Source organism: Accipiter gentilis, chromosome 9 (assembly GCF_929443795.1).
Source record: "Accipiter gentilis chromosome 9, bAccGen1.1, whole genome shotgun sequence".
Classification (NCBI taxonomy): Eukaryota; Metazoa; Chordata; class Aves; order Accipitriformes; family Accipitridae; genus Astur; species Astur gentilis.
This window is the reverse complement of record NC_064888.1, coordinates 35205229-35227116: the sequence shown is the minus strand read 5'-3', so window position 1 is coordinate 35227116 and position 21888 is coordinate 35205229. Positions and strand designations below refer to the sequence as shown.

General features: G+C 38.7%; 1 protein-coding gene across 4 annotated transcripts in view; it reads right to left on the bottom strand.

Annotated features, from left to right (window-relative positions):
- ATRNL1 (attractin like 1) overlaps positions 1 to 20585 on the bottom strand; it is a 544479-nt gene extending 523894 nt beyond the window's left edge. For all 4 annotated transcript variants that reach the window (XM_049809569.1, XM_049809570.1, XM_049809571.1 and 1 more), the window contains exon 1: positions 19913 to 20585. In XM_049809569.1, coding sequence (XP_049665526.1) covers positions 19913 to 20208 — 296 coding nt within the window. In that variant the 5' untranslated portion in view covers positions 20209 to 20585. The remainder of the gene's footprint in view (positions 1 to 19912) is intronic.
- Between the last annotated feature and the right edge of the window lie 1303 nt (positions 20586 to 21888).

The following is a 21888-nucleotide window of genomic DNA, read 5'->3' as shown; positions in this document are numbered from 1 at the left end:
TAAAGATAACACAAAATAAATGTTTGACAATTTTCACTCAGGAGAATGATGTAAAGTATTATCTTACAAAAGCAAGACACCTCATGGAAATAAGTGTAGAGAATTGGACAATACAATTTTAGTACTAACAAAATACAAATAACTTACTGCCCTACCAGAACAGAGACAAGACTCTCTACACAAGAACACTTGGAAACAAAAGATTCAAGACATTAACTTGCAAGTTAGAGCAGTAGGCACTTTATTAAATAGATTAAATTATACCATTTGTCATATTCTAGCAAATATTGTACCTAACTGTAATGCAAAAAGGAATTCCTCAGAATTAATAGAACCTATTAGTCTAGCTTCTCATTATTCTATATTCATAGTTTAATCTAAAAATATGGATGTGAGGGGAAAGAATAAAATGCATCATAAATTTATTAACATTACACACTTTATCTTTAATAAAGCAACTATAAAGAATATTACCATTACATGAAGACTCAATAATAAGCTGTGCAATTAGTTAAACCTGGAGACCAATTTAATGTGAGAACCATAATGCAGGTAACAAGCTGGATAGACATGGGACCAACAGGTTGCCCATAAGAAGAAAAATCTCAGCCTATATGGGTATTAACATTGGATAGTGCAGGTAGTCAAAAGCTGACCTTAAAAAGATACTTAACAGTGATGGCACAAGTGTGCTAGTGCAATTTATTAATGGCACGAAGTTGTTCATACTGTTAAAGATTAATATACACCATGCAAAGAGCTAGATGTTGATGCTTGACTAACAGAAATGAGGTTAAATTTAGTAATTTAGTCTGTAAATCATGCACTTAGAAGTAAAGGGACTAATTTTAATTAGTCCACTGGAGAAGAAAGAAGATAATTAAAACAGCAGCAGAATGACTATATGCCACCAATGGGATACAGCCAGAAAAAAAGAGAAATGGTCCTACAGTGTGGGATTTCCAGAGATCAGGCAGTGATCCAGATGTGGGATTTCCAGAAGCAGTCAAGCAGAAATAGCATCACAGCACAGGAGATGGGCAAAGCCATATCCAAGAAACAGAACAGGAAAGATTAAACTGGAACATGAACAGAGAATGCTATTTGAGTGACTAGAAGAAGTAAGAGCCTAGGAAGAAGACACTTGCTTATCCTAGCATAATCAAGTCCAAGGTAAAAATATTACACACTCTGTATGTACAAAGAGGACAAAAGGAAAAGTACATGGAGAGAGAACAGCTCTTTGTCTAAGTGACTATATGCACACAAAAATAGGCATGCATCAAGGAGACTGCATGAACAAATTTAGAGTTAACAGTCTAAATTCAGGCAGTCAGAAATGTGATATTCAAGAACCTTTGAAGAGGTTTATGGCATACTTAGTTACAATATACTGCCATTTCACTCCACAAAGTTTGGGACTATGGCACAACACAGAGTTTACCAAAGATTCTTTTATCTATGTCATATATACAAAGTCATTAAGGCATGCTTTTAAAACATGTCTGCTCAAGTTTCAAATTTTTCTGCTAGAGTTGTTTGCAGGGTTTTGGAATGTTTTTTTGTTCTTTTATTTAAACACATAACATCCTCTCCATATAAAATATCCCTGAGTATAATAATGGGGAACTATGTGTTTGCCATATATAGGTAGCCAAGGCTTTATTTTACTGCAATAATTAAAAAAAACAGAAGCTTTATATTATTTTTCACACAGCTTTTAGGTCACAGCAAACAGATGCCTTTGCCCCTAAAACAGTGTACACAGGCTAGTGTAGTAGTCCTGCAAGAGCGGGAAAACAGAGGGGGAAAAAAGAGATGAACCCTTTGCGGAGATGTCAACAACCAGCAATTTCAATCACTCTGGCTGGTAACACCAGACAGAAATCTGGAGGAAAAGGAAGAAGAGAGTGGCTTGTAGAGTGAAGTAGGATAAAAGCAGTATTCGAGCCTAAATTGCAACCCAAAATGCTTAGCCTGTCCAGTCCTGAAGACAGCTATTCGTAACAGCCACCTTATTTTTTTTCCACATCGCAGCTTGTGAACTCTTCAACAGCTATGCTTCTAGGCATTCATAAAAGGATGTAATAGGTTGGCTGAAGTTGGGTGTCATGTCTACCCTGACATATGAATTTACACTCCTCAGAGATCTTGATAGGCAATCTGGGAGCATAGCTCACAGAATTGCAGTGGCAGTGATTTTATTTTAAAATATGAGCACGTAAGGAGATGAAACTCTTCCTCCTTTTCCTTCCCACTCTTATTCAGCAGGGCAATGATCAGAGGCACTAACCCTAGATAAGGGAAGGTTTGCAGTACTCACGTAGCTGCTTCAAGTCAAAGAACAAACAGCATGGAATCTGGACTTTCATGTAGACTCTAGAAAATTATCTTTTTCAAGTATATTTGTATATACATACATAGCTATACAAGTAGATACATACACTCACACATATATACAGATCTATCTGTTTTAGAAATATTTTGCCTTTATACACAAGACTTCACCTTTAAACTCATACAAATCCCTGCTGCTTTACAGAGAAGCCTTTCTAATTAATCCCAACTTGCCCGCCTTCTTAATTAATCCCAACTTGCCAGAATGTTAAGAAGGCAGGCAAATCATTAGAAAAATCAAAGCACTTGGAAAAACAAAACAAAAAAACCCAACAAATAAAAAAACCCACTACAATACTTCAGAACTAGGCATCATCAGAAGCTTCATGGTAAAACAAAAACTCACAAGTTGAGGCAAAAGCACCTAGCAACTTTAAAAGCTTACATTTAAATAACAGAAAATTACAATACTCTACAAATGACAACTATAAATTAACATACCACAAGGACCAAATAATTTTCATTTATCCCACAACAAATACAACAATAATCACTATTTGCAATTTCTAATGCAAGGTCCAATAATGTCCTAAGAAGGCTGAACCATAATAGAATAATAAACTTCAACATTTGTGTATATTCAAACTTGACACCTCTAATATTTAATTTTCATTCTCAATGTTGGTCACATTTTTATTTTTTGGTAAATTAAAACTCCCTGCTGCCCTGTTCCCTCCTTCATAAGGCTCAGTTACCTGTTTATCCCATTGTTTTGGGTTACAACTTTTTAGCAGTTTCAGACAACTGCGACGTTCATCCAGAGAAGAAAAGAAGGAAAAAAAAGAAAGTAGCAGAGCTTTGATGATAACTGGAGAATTATAAATTAAAAACATACTTTACAAATCCTGCTTATTTTCTCCTATTAATAAGTCATTAATTTTATCTTAAACTTACAATAGTAGTTCAGTCATTACTCAAACATATCATTTTGGTGAAATAACTGTGCACTGGTGGTGAAAGACCATCATCAGTGAGGTGATGGTTCATACTTGTAAACTTGTATCCAGACTGAGCATGCTCCAGTATCATTGAACTCCCTTCATAAAGAAACCACACAAGACTTGCAGCTCCAGACATAATGATTATTGTCAGTCTCCTAAATCGTGAGGAACTAAACTTAAAAGAGAGCTCTAGCGGGGCTGAAGAGTTTCTTTTCCTCCCATTTAGTAGAGACCTGACGTGAGTCCTTATAAGAGCTTCACAAATGGCTGATAGAAATCTAAGTCATAAACGAAGCAAAGTATTTTATTTCAGCACTTATGCACACCGAAGAGGAGCCGGCTCAAACCAAAACAAAACTGCAGTAGTTGAGACAAGAAATTACAAAGCATAGGTAAAGTTTTAGCTATACTATGAAGGGTGTTATGAAGTCTTCCATCATTTAGAGATTTTTTATTATTATTTATATGTAAATTGCCATTTACAATTATTAAGTTAAAGGAAAACCAAAATAACTATTTGGTTCTGCATTTCATAAGCACTGCATTGCTTGTATAGTTCAGTAACAAAACTTTCTCTTCTTTTATCCGTTAATTTCTAATGCTATTTAGGTTTCCTCCCCTTCTTCAGTCTACGTTCCCTTCCCCATTAGATTATGCAATTAAATCTATTTATGACATAAGCAGTTTCATCACAACAGCAATATGAAACAAATTCATAACTTCTCTGCATGTTTATACAGCAGAAAAAGTTATAGCAAAAGAAAGCATATAATTCATTGTAAAGGCAATAAGAAAAACTCAAATGTATTTTTCATAGAAATGACATTCTCAAACTCACCATCACATGGCAGTTTTTAAATAGGGACAATCCCTAAGTACTCATTTCAGAGCTTTCAAAAAAAATCAATTTGATTACCACTTTGTAGGGGAGTTTTTTTGATTGTTTTGCATTTTTTCCCCTCAAAATTCCATGATGATCTTACATTTATTGATTGTTGGGCATTTATTTGCTTTCAAATCGCTTTTCCCTAAGATCTGATATTTCAAGAAGAAAAAAAAACAGACTCTAGCATCAAATACTAGCTTTAATTCATCCAGATCACCCCACTCTCTCAGGCTCCACTTTGAAAAAATTGATTATAATACAATCTGACTATTAACAGTTCATAGTAGTTTGATACACTTCTTTGTGTATCCAGCCAAACAAACAGGAAAAGCTATATGGAAAAACTACTTGAAAATAAGCAAGCTTCTCAGTTTTTCCTGAGAAAGTTAGCATTTATCCACAGGAGTGTTAGATAAACAAATAAAGCTCTACATGTAAATTACTTGAACATTACATAGACTAAAAGTTATTCTTCTAAGAATAATAACTGAGACCAGGCAATTAATGCAGAGTCACAGCTGAGTGTTAGCCATTGCAACCTGGTTTATATGATGCTTTAAGGATAATACAGTTGTATATGGGAACAATATACAACTAGCATATGAAAGGCCCTGCCTGAGGCTTTTTGTCCAGAATAAAATAAGAAACTGTAGCTTCTTCTGATGCACAGATGGGAAAAGTCCATGACTTTGAAAGGCTGACTGAAGTGGCATTATAGTACTGACAGAACTCTTGCAAAGACCTTCCTGTCTTTGAGCTGGACATCTTTGGAAGATGTTCTGTTACCACACGTTGCAATCAGAAACAGTCCTCTACATATAATTAAAAACATTCTGGTTTAATGTTTTAACTGCTGATACTTGTTGGTCAGATGCATTTTTTAAGTTATCTAATACAAAAAGTCCTTTCTATTCATACAATCCTGCAAATTCAGTCCATCAGACACATAAACAGCAGAATTCTGCTTCAGATATGGTCCTGGCATCGCTAAATCAGACAACTAAATGCACTTCAATAATATTTTTGGACACCTACAAGAGCCTGTTGCTTGATTGCTAGAACATCGAGTTAAGTCTAGTACCAACAAAAGAAAAGATTAGCTGAGAAATAAGTGTCTACCGTGACACTGATAACTTCAGGCATTCCTGACAAATACATATACCACTACTGAGTAATGCAGACACTGCTATTTTACTGCAAACAGGAAGAGAATTAATAAAATAAGATGTTGCATTAGTACAATGAAGCAACAGAAACAGGTTTAAACAGATACAGAATCAAATATTCATATTTCATACTAGTTGTACAAAAAAAACCACACTTATTCAAAGATTTTTTTTCTCCTACCCTACAGCATATAACCCTACATCAAAAACCAACATTCACCCTGAACGTTTTTCCTTCTGTGCTCTTTAGCATAAATTCAAAAACCAACTACTCCAAAATGATGGTCACATGCCATAGTCCAGTTATTGTTTCGTTTTTCAAGTCCTCATTCCGTTCCATGGCAAGATTCTAATTTCTCTTCTGCATTCAAACACAGTAAAACTCACAGAGATTTCATAATAGCAACTGTTCTTATTTTTCTAAGGAAGCTTCTGACAAGGATAAGTTAAAAATATTTTAAGAGACGATAGGGAATTTTACTTGAACAGAAGCTACTATTTCCCTTTCTTCACATGCATAAAACATGCTTAAGGATAACGTTCCCTTGGATATCTCTAACTCAAGGAAAATATTTGGAACCACAATCCTAGATAATAGCAGACAGTTAATAATTATTTTTCATGATGAATACAACACTAATGTAATTAAATCACACCTATGAGAACTCTGTATAATACAGGCATTCTTAGCATGGGACAACACCTTAACAGCTTGATTTTAAAAGCACCAGGAAGATAAACACAGGCCCCAAAAGTTCATTAGGTGAAAAGATTATTTCACCAACTTAATTCTTATTTGTATCATTTAAAAATCCCTCTAAAATAGACTGATTGTATCCAGCCACATGAACTTCAAAAACATTGGTACAAAGTATCACAAACACTGGTCATCAGTGTCATTCTTTCCTATCATTATCACATTCATTTATTGGTAAATTTCCTTTTTCTTCATTTTGCTGTAATTTAAAAAATGAAGACAAGCACTATAGGTAAGGTAACTCAATATTCTACAACATAACAAGGTGAGGCATATGTATATACACACACATTATATATATAAAAAAATTGCAGGATAACAAACATTTCAGCACCTATACATGAAAAATACATTACTGTCATATATATATATTATTTTAAGAATCTGATTCTCCATTCCATTATACAAGTTTCATGAAGTTTACCTTCAAATTAAAGAACAAGCCCTAAAGAGATTAACTACAACATCTTAAGACTATAGCAATTGAGAGTCAGGCCTGTAGTCCAATTGCAAGTGCAAAATTATGAACAATCTTATTATTCCTTGTTATATCATAAATATTAATTTAATAGAAATTCAATATAATTTTATTTCTTAATAATCTTATTATTGCATATTAATTATATTAAATTATGAATTTAAATATTTATATTAAATTGTTATCCTACAACTATCGCTAACTCCATGCATGATTTCTGATGGTGTATACCTTCATAAAAGTTAGCCTGTCTCCAAAACCAAGAAATGCTTCCCATCCTGAATCAATTAAAAGCCAAAATCCTATTTTGTGGACGTGCTCAAATTATACCTGTTTCTACAACACTCCTTACTTTGCATAGAGTGACCTCCTTAGAGAGAGTTTCTTTCAAATCCTGCCTCAAGCAAATATTTCTGCAAGTACATGGAACCCCTGAACTGAGTCCATTATCCACACAACTTCTGAAAATTACTTTCTGAAGAAGTCTATTTCCTACTCCTGAAACTTCAACATGATTAATTAGATGAGCAAATATATAGTATTTCTGAGCAAATATATAGTATTTCTGATATGCAGATATCGCACGTATCCACACAGCTATGCAATTTTCTCTTTGCTGTCTGAGCAAATAACTTAGGAGTCATAAAGCATACATGCACACAAAATCATAAAGAACTGCACAAGTGAATCTAGACTAAGTAAAATTCAACATTATGGGGAAAAAAAACCCTAAAGATCCTTCTGATACTCTTAAGCACAGACAATATCCTGCAAAACACTCATACATTTATGAAAAAATCCGTAAGATTCACAACAGCAAGCAGAACAGATTTACGCAGCCTGTAACCCCAGTTACCATTGAAATCCAGTATAGAGATGCCTTGAACAGTATTACTAGCTTACCCTGTTGAGCACATGCACAAATAGAAACATGTAATGTTAGTATGTATTGATCAACTTATGCAACTTTTTCTGCACAGCAACATCCTTACACACAAACCTGCTAACCTTGGTTCCTTAATTCCCTTCAGAGCCATGGTTTACAGGCTCCCAGACATTTCCATCCAGATTTTTAACAGCATTTTCCAGTTTCCACTTTTCTACAGAAGCAAGAACAAGATCTTTTAGACTAGAATGTCTTCTTAACTATAAGGCAAGTATATCCTACCATAAGAAATGTGCTGAGCAAAGAACAGAGATTTCAACAAGGATGATTAGCTGGCCTTAATAACAAAAACCACCACACAAAAAAAAAGGCATCCTCTCATTTAAACTACATCATCAGAACACGTATACTTCATAAATACATGACATACTGAAGATAAGCTTGCATAACGTGATCTTATAGGCAGACATCATCTCAGAAAGCCTCCTAAATAATTCTGGTCTGTTAAAAACAAAACAAAACAAACAAACAAAACACACCAAAAAAAAAATTGAAAAAACATAACAAGAAAGTTCTCAAAAGGGAGGAAAACCCCCAAAGTTGCTGCTCCTTAAAAATCTGTAGGTTTTTAAACCATAGGACATCTGAGAATTTGTTTCATCATATAGTGTTGTTTTATTCAGAAAAAAGTATGCTTCAAGTAGCGCCAGAATAAGTGATATGATACACTGAAGTCTAAGCCTGCAATGCCATATCTATGAGAACAAAGAATATTTCTTCTACTAAAGATCTTGTGCAGCTATGCTCATACTCACCAAATTAGCATGTTAGTTTTGTCATTCTCCCAGCCTTGAAGCACAATAATTTACCTCCATACCCACTGAATAACATAAAGACAATAAGGAAACTTGTAGCTTAGAAAGTTACAACACAGACTAGAATATCACACATGGCACAGTGCTTTCCTTGATAACAGAAAAATGGACTAAATCTTAATTGCTGTGTTTAAAAATAAGGAGTAAGATTAAGCATGTCCTTCATCTGCTTTGGTTTTCACCAGCAGTCAAAATTTACAAGGATGATAAAAAAATAGTGAATAGTGAGTGAAAAAAATAGTAAAAGAGCAATGGCTGATGTGTCAAAGAACCACATCAGACTCTTCAAAAGGAATGTCCTCAGTAGGCAAGTACTTTAACCACAGGGTTTTTTAATAATAGTAGGTAAGGCTTTTTAAGATCTTCACTGAGCATGACCTCAAAACTATCAAGACAATGCAAAGGAAAACTTCACAGGAAGATGTTCTCAAATTCCATTTCAGTGCAACGCTGCAAGCCTCTACCATTCCAAGAGAATCTAACATACACTGGCTCTGCTTTCCAGTCCAATTGCTACTTATAAATGCAGTCAATCTAAATTAGAAAACCTAAGTCTAACTTTAAAGGAATATTCTGCTTACATTCAGCTGCCTGTCACCTCAGAGTTTTATGTTAGAGAACAGATTTCTGAATGCATACAAACCCCAAAAGCAGTAGGTGCACTTCAAGGATGTATATAAAACCGAAAATAAAATAATCCAGCAATGTTCCTGTTAATGAACAGCTTTTGTGAACTCAATATATTAAGCTGTGGTTTGCTTGTTCCCTGTCTACCCTGCCCCCTTTAAAAACAAGAAGATAGACCAACTACAAACTCAGTCCAGCTTTGCTGTCCTGGCTCATTTGAATGGAGGACACTTTCCAAGATCAATTCTCTAAGTATTCATCAACCTCTAACCTCTATTGGCATTTATACCTGCATTAACAGAGGTCCCCCCCCATATATTCATTGAAAGACGTACAGTATATGGTTGGAACAGTTAGTCTAAAATATCATCACAAAACTCCTCAGCTATGTATCCATACCTGAATAATAAACTTCATATCCTCTCCTATATCTGATTATGTTACACAGTGAAGGTCTCTAAGAAAACAGAGTACTTCAATCTATATTGTATACTTGCAGAAAATGAATGTACAATTTGAAAACAATTCAGTATTCCTAAAATGAGGACTGGGACAGAATTACAGAAAATTGTATAAACTCCCAAGCTTCCATTTCAATTCAGTCACTTATTTGTTATGTTACCTTAGACAAACACACAACTTCAGGTTTCCTATGTGTAAAACAGCTCAAAAAATAAGTGTCTGTTTCTCAAGGCCGCTGCGATGACTAACTAGCTACCTAGTTCTTAAGTAAGATATTCAGATACAAAGTATGATACAGATGTGTAGACGTAAGTACTTCCTTGGGGGGGGGGGGCATGAAAACTAAAAACTAAAGTAGTATAAGCAATTTGGAAATTAAAAACTCTACAAAAAATGTGTCATTTTGATTTTATGCTCACAGATTATTCCTACAAAGTGCTACACTATTAAAAATACCCAGGAAAAAAAAACCCCAAAGTTTTAAATACAAATGTTCTGGATTTAATACTTATATCAGTACCAAGTTTTAGAAAACATCTGCAAAAATATTTTCTAACACAGTTATCTTAACATATTACAGCTGTGCACACAAGTGCAAATTTGTATGTTTTCAAAAGCAGCCATTTGTCCAGTATTTATCATTTTTCAAGAACACCTTCCAGCTCCTGTTCAATGTTTTAAGTTATCCTTTAGAAAAGCCTCAGTTGACTTAGGAAGCAAACAAAACAGATCTGCTGATATAAGAGCAGCACATAGCTTAATTAGGACAGCTCTATGATAATTCCTATGAAACACACAGTTCATTTTCCTCTTCCCCATAACCGCTTTGGTACATCTTGCATATACCACATATACATTTGATTATCAAGTATCCTCCAAAGTAGATTCATCAGCTGGGCTTGCACAAACAAACACGAATGTGAGATATTTTATGTTTGTTTTGGTTTATTGTTTTGGATTTTCTTTGCAAGAAGTACATACTTTTACATACACACACTCTTACTCTAGATTCAAAAAAAGCACAAGTAAAGGTGCAAATTATCCTACAGTTGGGTTAATCAGCATTTCAGTTTTACTAATAAAGCTGAAACTATCAAGTATTCCTTTATATAATTCAGAGTGTATCAAAGTTCTCTTGAGTTTTGAAAGCTGAGATGCATTATCAAGAAAATTAAGCTTACCATATTTTATTCACCACTACTATCCATTACAAAAAGGAAAGTATTTTAAACTGCAGCATGACTAGCAAGATATTTTTCTGGTTAATTTATCTCTGTCCTTGGATTGGGGGCGGCAATCAATGAAGCTCATTCATCTTCTTGTTCCACAGTGCCTCATGGTCTACTTACACCTTGCATAGAAAGTTTCTGCAAAGCTCACCAGAGTATTTAAAAACATCTCCCCCCCCCAGAATTTTGATCAAAATCATTGCTGCTCACGCTTTACCGCCACAACTGGTAATGTACACAGTTAAAGTCTGGTCCTTTTGTGATACTTCTGATCGTTCTTCAGTCCCAGCTCCAGCATCCCAATAACCACATGACATACTCAACATGACCCACTTTTGCACTGAAGGCAAGTTATTAGCCTTCAAGGTAAACAGGGAACAAGCTGAAAACTCAAAAACATGGGAAAAAACATACATCTACACATAAAAGTGCATGTCTATAATAAAAATCTACATTTAAAGACCCCGAATCCAGACTCACAATTCTGTAATAACATAATGCAATCATCCTACAAATTAGAAATGCATGGTTCTTTGATACTGATAAAGGAATGTAATAACTAATACAAAATATTGTATTCATACAAGTAGAGCAGTAACTCTTCAAAGTATCTGTTAAGTACTACAGCATATTACAATATTTTGTTTGTTGGGGATTAGGTCTTTGGAGGTCTTACCTTCTGAAATAAAATCTTATCGTTGACAGTCAATGTACGTTTTTTTCCAACGATTTTCTTGAATAAAAGAACAATGTATTCTTCAAATATTCTGCAATAATACAGACTCCTTGCAAGTTTTAGGTAAATCTGTCTGAATAAGGAAGCAATTTTACTCATTTCTTTGAGATCTATAGCACAGTTTGGACAACAGCACTTCATGCCCTAGTATTTATCACATTCTAGGAAGAAAGGCATTCTCTAAAACTGTACCTAGCTTAATAGCTGTCCCTCATCATTACAATCATGGGTCACCTCAAGTCTTTAACCTTACTGGAAGTGTTATTTCCTTTTTACAGATGAGACAATGAAGCGCATAAAGTATGGAAGAAATCCATATGAAAATGTAGACCCTGAGTATCATTTTATGTGCCTGCATCCAATCTTTAAGTACTTCAGTACTTGTTCCATTGCCAGGTAATCCTAGAACATCTTGGCTTCAAAATTCCCTACCCAAATCATGGCTCATAGTCACGTGCTGCTTAAAACTTGGAAATATTCTATGGCTAGCTCGTTTCTAAACATCATTAGCATGAACAAGCTAGATATTTTGCCATCATACGATGGTAGTAGCACATTTCCATCCTTAGCTAAGACATATAAAATACTGATTCAAACAGATCCTGGAATCCATTTCTTCCAGATGAGTGATGCAAGCTCTAAATTTTGGGAGGGATTTTACAGTGAATTTGTTTTTTACAAAATGCTGTTGCATTAACAGAGAGTTTAAGATGTTTGCCCTATAATATTCTATATAGCTGGTAGCTAAATTACTTTTCAGAGGTCTAAAAGCTATAGACTTTTCTGTCTCCAGGAGACTTCAAAGCTGAATGCAGTTCTTCCACTTTGTGAATGTACACTAAGTAACAGACAGTGTTGAGCTCAGTTCTGTCATTTCTCAACAGCGTCTTACTCTACAAGGAGCTCTGAAATCAACACAACTCTTACCTCCGCTCATTAGGCTTTTAAGAATATATAGGGCAATCTATAACACTAGCCTGAAAATTCCCACTGCTCACCCACCTCACATGAAAACATACACTTTTCTTACAGTTTATTATTGTTCCTTTATTACTGTTAACAACTGCAGTCCACTGGAGTGCCCATGTTTTCAGGTATCATCATCATTTATTCCTCCTTACATCAACTTTGTAGCATGTTTGCCAAGACTAGACTATACAGCTAATAATAAATTCCCTGGACACTGACAGGTAATTATTCTTCAATATTGCACGAGTTTTCCAATGCATTTTTTTATTGTCTATGTAGTAGTGTTTTAAAAGCAAGGGTTTTTTCACTAGTACTTCAGTTAGTTGTGTAAGAATTTCCCAAGGATATTCCTGTAGCACCTCATATTACCTCCTACCTTTTCTGCCTACATTTTAATACAATTAAATCAATTTCTAGTGCAGTGTGACAGACTGATCTCTCAAAAACTACTCATGCTCATTTTAAAAAGATGACATGAACTATGGTAATGCCTTCCAAAATATGATCATCATGCCTTCTTTTTGGTTAAAGGAAGTAAGAGATACACAGCGTGAGACTATTTATTTGCCAAATTAAATTTAAATCATAATAAATATTAAATGCTTTAACCATTACAGGCATTTATGTATCACTTATGGATAGACTTAAGCATACATTTGATGCAACTGAGCTTTTTACACACCCATAGCAATGGCAACCAGCCTTTGGTGCTGTCTGAAGGCCTGGCAGCATCCTCAGCCATCTGCTCCCACACTTGCTTAAGTAACAAACTGCTTAGTCTGCAGACAAACCAGACTTCAGAATCCACAAGCCCTTTGCCCAACTTGCATTTGGATTCAATCCTATAGATGGTCTTAGACTCACACACAGAGGAAGGATCTCTGCACATTGTTAATTATCTACTGCTTGGGGGAAAAGAGGGGTGTTTTTAAAAGATCACAGCTCCATCCCAAACATGCACATGTTTGTAGCCCCACAATTAAATATCACTCCAAATAGGGGAGGCTGTGTTCAGTTCACAGACTAGTTAGAGAAAAGCATGGCCACATATCAATCACTTGGTACTGAGGATGCAGCAACTCTGAGAAGACTTGTGAGGCATAAAATAATGGACTGAGCTGCCAGCACAGTGCTATGCTTAGAAGCATTTTCTGCAGCTGCACACGGCAGGACACCAAGCAGCAGGGGAGACATTGCTCTGCTGCTGCATTTCACCAATACACCCATTACCAAAAGACAAGCATCTAGTTCTGGCATTCATAGCTCAAGAATGCTCATAAAATAGGCTAAAACCCAAGAGAGCAGTCAAGGATGGAAAAACTTGGTTTGTGTTGAGACAACTCAAGGGACACTCCTCCATTCTCAGTGAGGAAAAGGTGACCATATTTTCACCTACACAGGGAACGTAGACCTGACATGCTGAAGGCTCTGCAACAAAGGCCTGACCCAAAACATGAGAAAACAGGGCAACTCAGAGACAAAAAATGAGATAGGGTAGATTTTCTGGATTAGGCAGATTATGCATTTGTTTTTACTGGTTATAGAAAACAGTGAGGATAACTAACCAATGGAAGAATTTTGAAAGTCTGTAATGGGGTCTCAGTCAGCGGAAGTGCTTTCAAACATATGCGGATGGTTTTCTAAAGCATGCGTTCAACTCAAACAGGAATTGATTCAGAGTTACCCTACAGCCTGCATAAGGCAAACTGTAATAACAGGTAATCAGAGAGTTCATTTCTGGTCTTGTCTATAAAAAAACATTAAAAAAAATATTCAAAAGGTTTAGTGGTAGACTTGGTAGTCTTAGGTTAATGGTTACCTGTGATCTTAAAGGTCTTTGCCAACTGAAATGATTCCATACAGGAAGTATTAAACAACACCACCACTCTAATAACAATCAGGTTTTAAAGTTTTCAAAAAGATTGCTTTTCTTTCAAAAAACACTTTTTAATGCAGGTTGTTTAGCTTGTAGGAGGAGTTTAGTATGGTCATATGGCTTATGCTTCCAGATCTCAAAACACGATTTGAATAAAAAAAAGTATTCCCTACAAATTCAATATCTCTTTATTGTACCAACTATCATTGTATTTTAAAATTTTAATACAGAGAGAATAACTCACATGGGAAGAAATATTTTTCAGAGCATCACCACTAAAATCAATTTAAATAAAGATCACATTTTATAAGGGTAAAGTCATAATCACTGACATTTCCACTAGTTTAATTATATTAACATCACATGTTGACTTATAAAAAGGCAATTTGCAGGTGTAAAAATCTCACAATTCCACTGATGTCAGTAAGAATAACTATGCATATGTCTTGAATCAGATACAGGCCATGCTGATGACAAAGGCACTTTTGCAACTGATAGCCTGACTCAGGATTTGTAATAGAAGTTGCACCAGTTTAGTGGTGACGTTGTTTCACATTAAAGTTAAGGCAAACTAAGTCTGTACCATTTCTTAAAGGGATAATTTTCTTTTCCCATCTACACCTGCTCATTCCTGCTACCTCCTTTGGGTCAGCAAGAGACTTATGCAAGTGAAGTAACATGAGGAAACTGAGCTGGCTTAAAAACAGTTGGCTGGTAGGTGGGGAGATATGTTCCTGTTGATACTTTTCAACTCTCAGCAGGAATATTAATGCTTACATAAGAAGCGGAAAGATGTAATCAAAGATAAGCGTGAAGGGTAAAGTCACCCCTTTTCACAGCAGCATGAACTTCAACTGGCTGCAGCTAAAACTAACTTTTTGCCTAAAGATCATTTCTTATACAGCATTATTGTTCATTTACATTCTGCAATTTAAGGACACTTTCCTCGCATGAGTCATTCTGCAGACAGCAAAATTCAGAGTTTTAGATAGAAATAAGGATTTTGCCTGGAATAATGAAATTTGATACACTTCTAACATTTCACTTGTGAAGGTTCTTGTACTTGGAAACTGTTTTGTCCTTGAAAAATGCAGAATCTTTTATAGGAGCTCTAGAAATTAAGGAGAACAGGAAGGAGGTAATTTAGAAGTACAATAAGAACATCTGGAGACAAGGTTTAATAATTAAACTGTTCAGTTTGCTCTTACTCTATCCATAACAACTAGATATCTAGGACTAGGCAAAGCAGATTAACTTGTGTAGGTACTCAAAGGTGCTCACCTATCATGTACAGTCTGCTTTGTTACATATGCCAGTTGAGACTCATAATTTATCAAATAAACAATCATAATCATCCAAAGACTCAATCTACCTTTTTAAAGACAGCATTTTAGGAGACTGGATATTTCCAGTCATTCAGATACTCAAAAACTTAAGAGGAAGAGCAGTTTCATGCACAATTTTTTCTCTAATGCGCTTCCATACACCAGTGCATAAACCAGAGCTAGAGAAAGGGGTAACTTTTTGCTCCAACCTGAAGGAAACTTTTTTTTCTTCTAAGAAGTCATTCTGTGAGTAGCAAAACTAATGAAACCTGTTTTCCTGCAGCAGTGCATCTCAAGATTGATTGACTTTGACATCTAAATACGTAGAAGCTGTGACTGCAGCTTTTCCTGCAGTTGGGCCATTCGTAATGTTTGCCTCCCTGAATTCCCTGGAGTCTCATAACACAACTGCTTTGGGCAGCCTTTCCCTCTCCGTTCTGCCCAAGCTCATATCATCATGAAAACTGTAACTGACCAACAAATTCAAGGCTATAGGATAGGGGAAGAAAGAGTCACAGTTATAGCATTAAAACTTAATTTCCTTAATAAATCTATCAGAATAAAACTGAACACTGTGCTTTTATGCTTGTGGTTTTGTTTACGTCTTGGGAACTGTGCCGTTTGAAGCTCCCTGCTACAAAAACAGAACCTGTTCACCCTTTGGCTTTCTTATCTTTCACCTGTCTCCCACAGGCAGGCAGGCAGACAGAATTTCTTTCCCCTCTCTTTTTAGAACTAAATTTCCCTTTTTTATTTTGGTACCAAAAAAAGAAAAAAAAAATATTTTTTTTCATTCTATCAGAGCAGAAGGGAAGGAAAAAAAAAGTTTGAGAGAAGGAAAAAAGTCAGAATTGCATTCAGATATCCATCCTGAACAGAGTAAAATAATTTACTGGCAGGCAGAGATGAGGCCTAGATCATTCTGAAATGTCACTGACATGGATATGAATGCAATGCAGTAAGAATAACAACACTTCCGTGTATATAATGAGTTACCACATGCTTCACAATACAAGGAGTAAATACAAAAGTTGATAAGAGTAATAAAATAGTGCTAGAGAATCTTTTTGCCCATTTTTTTCCCCCCATCCACACTTGTTTCATCCAGTCCAGAGCAAAATTTGCAAAGTAGTCTACTTAACTCAGTAATTCTCCTACAGGGAAAAGGCCAGGTTACCATAGTACTGTCAATTAATTTTGACACCTGCTTACTAAGATTGATCAATTATTTTTGATGTCTCTCTGCTATGTTGTTTACTTCTCAGTCTAGAAAAGAAGTAAAACAAAGACAAAAATACTACACATCTCTCACCAAAGAATTAATGGTCCCAAGTTACCCCTAGGTAGAGCATTTCTCTTACGGTAATGTTCCTGAGGCTTGCTAATGCAAGTCACTCATTCCCAGAAGAGCAAATAAAAAAGAAAAATAAAGACCCTTTTATTTTCAAGTCTTTTAGGCCTACCCTTAAAAAAAAAAAAAATCTGTTTCCTCAATTAACCTCGTGACAGAAAACAGTTTTTACAGGTGTCCAATTTAGGTCATTAAAAGTTCAATTTTAATCTTGCATAACAGAGACTCACCCAGACACTTCAAACTGCTGAAACTTTGAAACAATGTAAATGTTTAGAATAATACACAAGGTTCTATTAACATTTTTATAGATTGTATCTACAACCCATAAATTAATTGTTAATGCAGTTACAATAGCCAAACACACTTTTCAAGCTTCATGTCATTTTGAAACAGTCTTCATAATAATTCTTACTGACTGAAGCAACTGCTGCAAAAGTGGTATACATCCAACGTAAATTGTCAAATAAAAGTACCACTGCTACAGAAGTCCAGCCATGGCAGCTTGTGTATAAAGCAGATATTCACACTTCACAGACAAACAGAAACAACACGCAAATGTTCCACGGTAAGTCAAACCATCAATTGCCACAGAAGTCACAGAGGTCTTCAATCACCCGGCCATGAGGCAGATTAACATTCTTTTTCCAACTCTTCAGCTGGAAATACATAGACTTGACTCATCACCCATTCAACACCAATCTGAATTTTCAGGATTCAAAATACAACCACTCAGAGTTGCTGCTTGCGTTGGTTGTAAGACACGTTAACATATTTCATGCCATCCCCAACTGACAAGACCTGAAAAGCTTTAAATCTTAGAATGCTTATTTTCATTGCAGGGTATATTTTGCTTCTAAGACTAAAGATTAATGATGAGCTATCAAAGATACCACTATGAAAGTGTCCTCAGTAAAAAATAGGTCTCCAGCATAATAGAAACACCTTACTTCTGTGATAAAAATCACAATGCAAGCATCACTGTCATTTCTAAAGCTAAGCATGAAAGAATATAGAGTTAATGAGAAATCTGTTCTGCTTTCACCAAAACTCCTAACAGCACAGCAATTAACCACTGTGTTAGTTTAGCTCAGAAGAGGTGCCCTTTCAACACTCAGGCAGAACTTCCTCTAGGTGGGGATGGATTATTAACTTTCTACCAGAAGTGAAAACGTAACCCCACTGTGCCTTCTCACTTGACAAATACAACAAATGTAAAGAAACATAAATGTTTTACCAGATAATCAAGGAAATACCCATTAAGGACTGGATAAAGGCTCCAGTAATCATTCAGAGAACATACTAATTCACAACAAGCTTTAAAATTTAAGAAATGAAAATTTGCTTCAGCCCTTGCACTATTAGGGTCTGTTGTGAGTGGCATCAAGACAAAGGATACAAGTAATCTCTTTAAAGCAAGGAAATAATAGCTTTGCAAGCTTGTCTCCTGCAGATCCTCACACACAAAGAAGATTCACCTGGGCCTCCTCTCCTCACTCTCAATCCCTACGCAATTAGCCCATTGTTCCACAGCACAAACCCCAAATCCTCAATACACACAGGCAACAAATGACCAACTTTAAAATCTTATTACCAAGTTCATATGCAGATCAGATGTATTATATCTGCTTTATATTACCTTTACAACTCAGTTATAACCTCACTGATGAAATAATCCACCAGATATTATCAGTGAACTGTTTCTTCCTCTGCAGCACGTACATTACTTCAGCCAACATGTCTGACCCCCAGCTACTCAACTTCCCAAGCTAACAAGTCAGTGGATTTACTTTTTGTTTATTTAGTGATGAGTGACCTCGGATTGAATGTTTAAAAGATGTAAATTATATAGCTTAATTTTAGTACTCCAAAGAGAAAACTGAATTTAAACACAATTTTAAGTCGACAATTATTGATACTTTTACCAATGAAAGTACTTTCCAAAAACAGAATTTGAATTCTGTAAGACACAGCTTTACCAATATATTGTTATTAGCTAGATATTAGAACACTTTCCAGCTGTATGTGTCAATATACTAATAAATAGAGTTCCATCTTTTAAGGAGTGTTTTACAAGGGAATGAAATGAGATGTCCTGTCCAAGGTTATATAGCGAAATAACAGCAAACAGTATTCTTCACAGCCAGTCTTTATACTGATACCAAAGGGGGCGGGGAGGGGGGAAGTGACAGCCCTATAAATTAAGTCTTCTTTTCCACAACAGATAGAAAAGCAAGTGTCAGGATGCACTTCCTTCTCACTGATCAATGACTCAGTATCACATCCACTTTTAAGAATGAGAAGGTAGTTCTAGCTTCACTGACCACTCCTTTGCAAAAATATGTTACTGGTTTACATTTACCACTCTCTCCTCTCCTGCAAACCTTGTCATGAGGTACGTACATTTCACTAAGTTACGCTTATGTTATCCTGAACGTGCCTAACGCCCACTTAGCTAAAATACTGGAAAGAAAGGGAGGAAGACTGGAACGAGCAAAACACTTTCACTCTCCAGAAGGAAAAAGTCATTCAAAACCCTTAGCAATTTTTGCTCCCTGGGCAGCCCCATGAAGTGCACATGTCATTTCCATGACACTTCCAGGAGGGACAGCAGCGACACAGCTTTAGGCCGATTTCTCCTTGTCTCTCAGTTCCCATCAAGTGGAGCAGCCTATTTTCAGCAGTAAGTTATCAGGTACAATTTTCCATTGGGGAGGACTGGGTCCTGCATTCTTAGAGGCAGGGTCCCCGAGGTGGAGGAGCCTACTTCATCCTTAACTTCTGTCACATACTTCCACCGCACACGAACGCAATCATAGCAGACACAAGCAAAAAAAAAAAAAAAAAAAAAAAAAAAAAAAAAAAAAAAAAAAAAAAAAACAGGCAAGTGAAAATGACAGGAAAAGGGGTTAGGGAAGAGGAAAAGGGAACGGTAATTGGCAGAGACTTACTTGAACCTGCCCTGGCAATGTTGGCACTGGTCTCCCACCCAGCCCTGGTCGCAGACACAGGTGGAGTTGACACAATGACCCGAGAAGCAGGAGATTTTGTCGCAGGACTTGGACTGGGACACCTGGGCATAGAGGGCCAGGTACAAGAAGCCGTAGAAGAGCAGCCAGCTGTTCACATCCAGGAGCGAGGAGAAGAAGCAGCAGCAGCAGGAGGAGGAGGAGGGGGGGGAAGGTCTCCAGGCGCCCAGGGGCGCGGGGGCAGCTCCCGCTCTCCGCACGGCGCTGCCCGGGTCCATCTTCGCCGCGGGGGCCGCGGGCCGAGGCGCGGCCGGCGGCGGGCAGCGATGGCAGCGCCGCCCGCGCACCCCGGGCAGGGGCAGCTTCCCCTGAGGGGAAATAATCCGGCCGGGGGAGATTCAAACCCCCCGCTTCCTCCTCGCCTTCCTCTCCTCCCTCCCGACCCCAGCGCTGCCTCCTCCGGCCGGCCTCAGCCCTCGGCGCCCCGTCACTCCCGCGGGGAAGCCCGGCAGCCCTCGGCCATCCGCCCCTTCTCTTCGTCGTCCTCCTCAGGGCTCATCGCTCCCGTCTTCTTCCATGGAGGAGGAGGAGGAGGAGGAGGAGAACTGCCTCTTGACCTTGTGTTTTCTCCTCGCCAGAGATGCCCCCCACCGGCGTGCACACACACACACACCCACACCACCCTCGACCATGTAGCCCCCCGACTCCCCCTTCTCCTTTGTAGTCCCTCTGCCCGCGGCACACACGCAGGCGGCAGCGAGGAGGAGCGCGGGGAGGCGGGGGCCGCCGCTGCCGCCGTCCTCTCGCCAGTCAGTCAGTCAGTCAGTCAGATGGGAAGTGAGGGCGGCCGGGCCGCGGAGACGCTACGGCACCCCGCACCGGCGGCGGCGGCGGGGGGGGGGGGGGGGGGATTCGGCGGTGAGAAAAGGGCTGAGGGGCTCCGTTATCAGCCCTGCAGGGAAGAGGGGCGGGAGGAGGGTTAACAGCCCCACCGTGTCCCGGCTGACAGCTTCCGAGCAGCCATTTTTAAAGGCTAATTGTCATCTCCTCTCAGAGCCGCCTGCTCGCTCTAACGCCCCCCGCCCCTCGGTCCGTTTGGATCCGTCCCTCCGCCTGTTCCTCAGCGGCCGAGGGAGGGGAGGGGAGGGAACGGGGCCCGGCCGGCGGCGCGGGGAGGGCGGGAGACCACCGTCCCCGCCGACCGGAGCGGCGAAGGGGCAGCCGGGGTAACCGCACACCGGCAGCTCTCACGCCCCTGAGCCCAGCGACGGCGACCTGCGCTCTGTGCTACGACAGACACCTCTCCCGCCCACGCTTCTTAAGAAAAAAAAAAAAAAAAAAAAAAAACAAGAAAGGGCGGAGGGAGATGAAACGGCACCGGGCCCGACCGGCCGCCCCCCCGGCGCTGCGGGCACACCGGCCACCCGCCGCACAAAGCCGGCGGAGCGCCGCCGCCCAGACCTCGGAGGCCCCACGGCCCCGCGGGAGGGGAGGGGAGGCGGGGCGGGGCGGGGGGGGAGCAGTGGGCGGGGGCGGACCCGCCCCGCCCCGCCCCGCCTCGGCGCGCGGGCGTCCGTTAGGAGTGAGGGGGCGGGCGGGAGCCCCCCCCCCCCCCCCCCCTCCCCCCCCCTCCCGCCCCGGCTCGGCCCCCGGTCAGCGGGGAGAGCAGGCGGCGGGCCGAGGCGGCGGTCTCTGCCGGATCCCTGCTCCACGGGAGCCGGGCCGGTGTTTGCCTCGGGTCCTGCAAAGTTGGGAGGCGGTTTTCTTTGAACTCGCCACACGGTTAGTGCTGGAAGAGAGGTTACGGCTTGTCGTGAGATCCCGACCGTCCGAGGATTTACGCCGTCTTTCCGTTTGATGGTTGAAATCGAGACGTTGCCTTCCGCTGACAGCCTGATGAGCCGTTACAAAAGTTCCTAGCTTCGTAAACAGCGCTGTACAGAAATAATCGTTGCTTA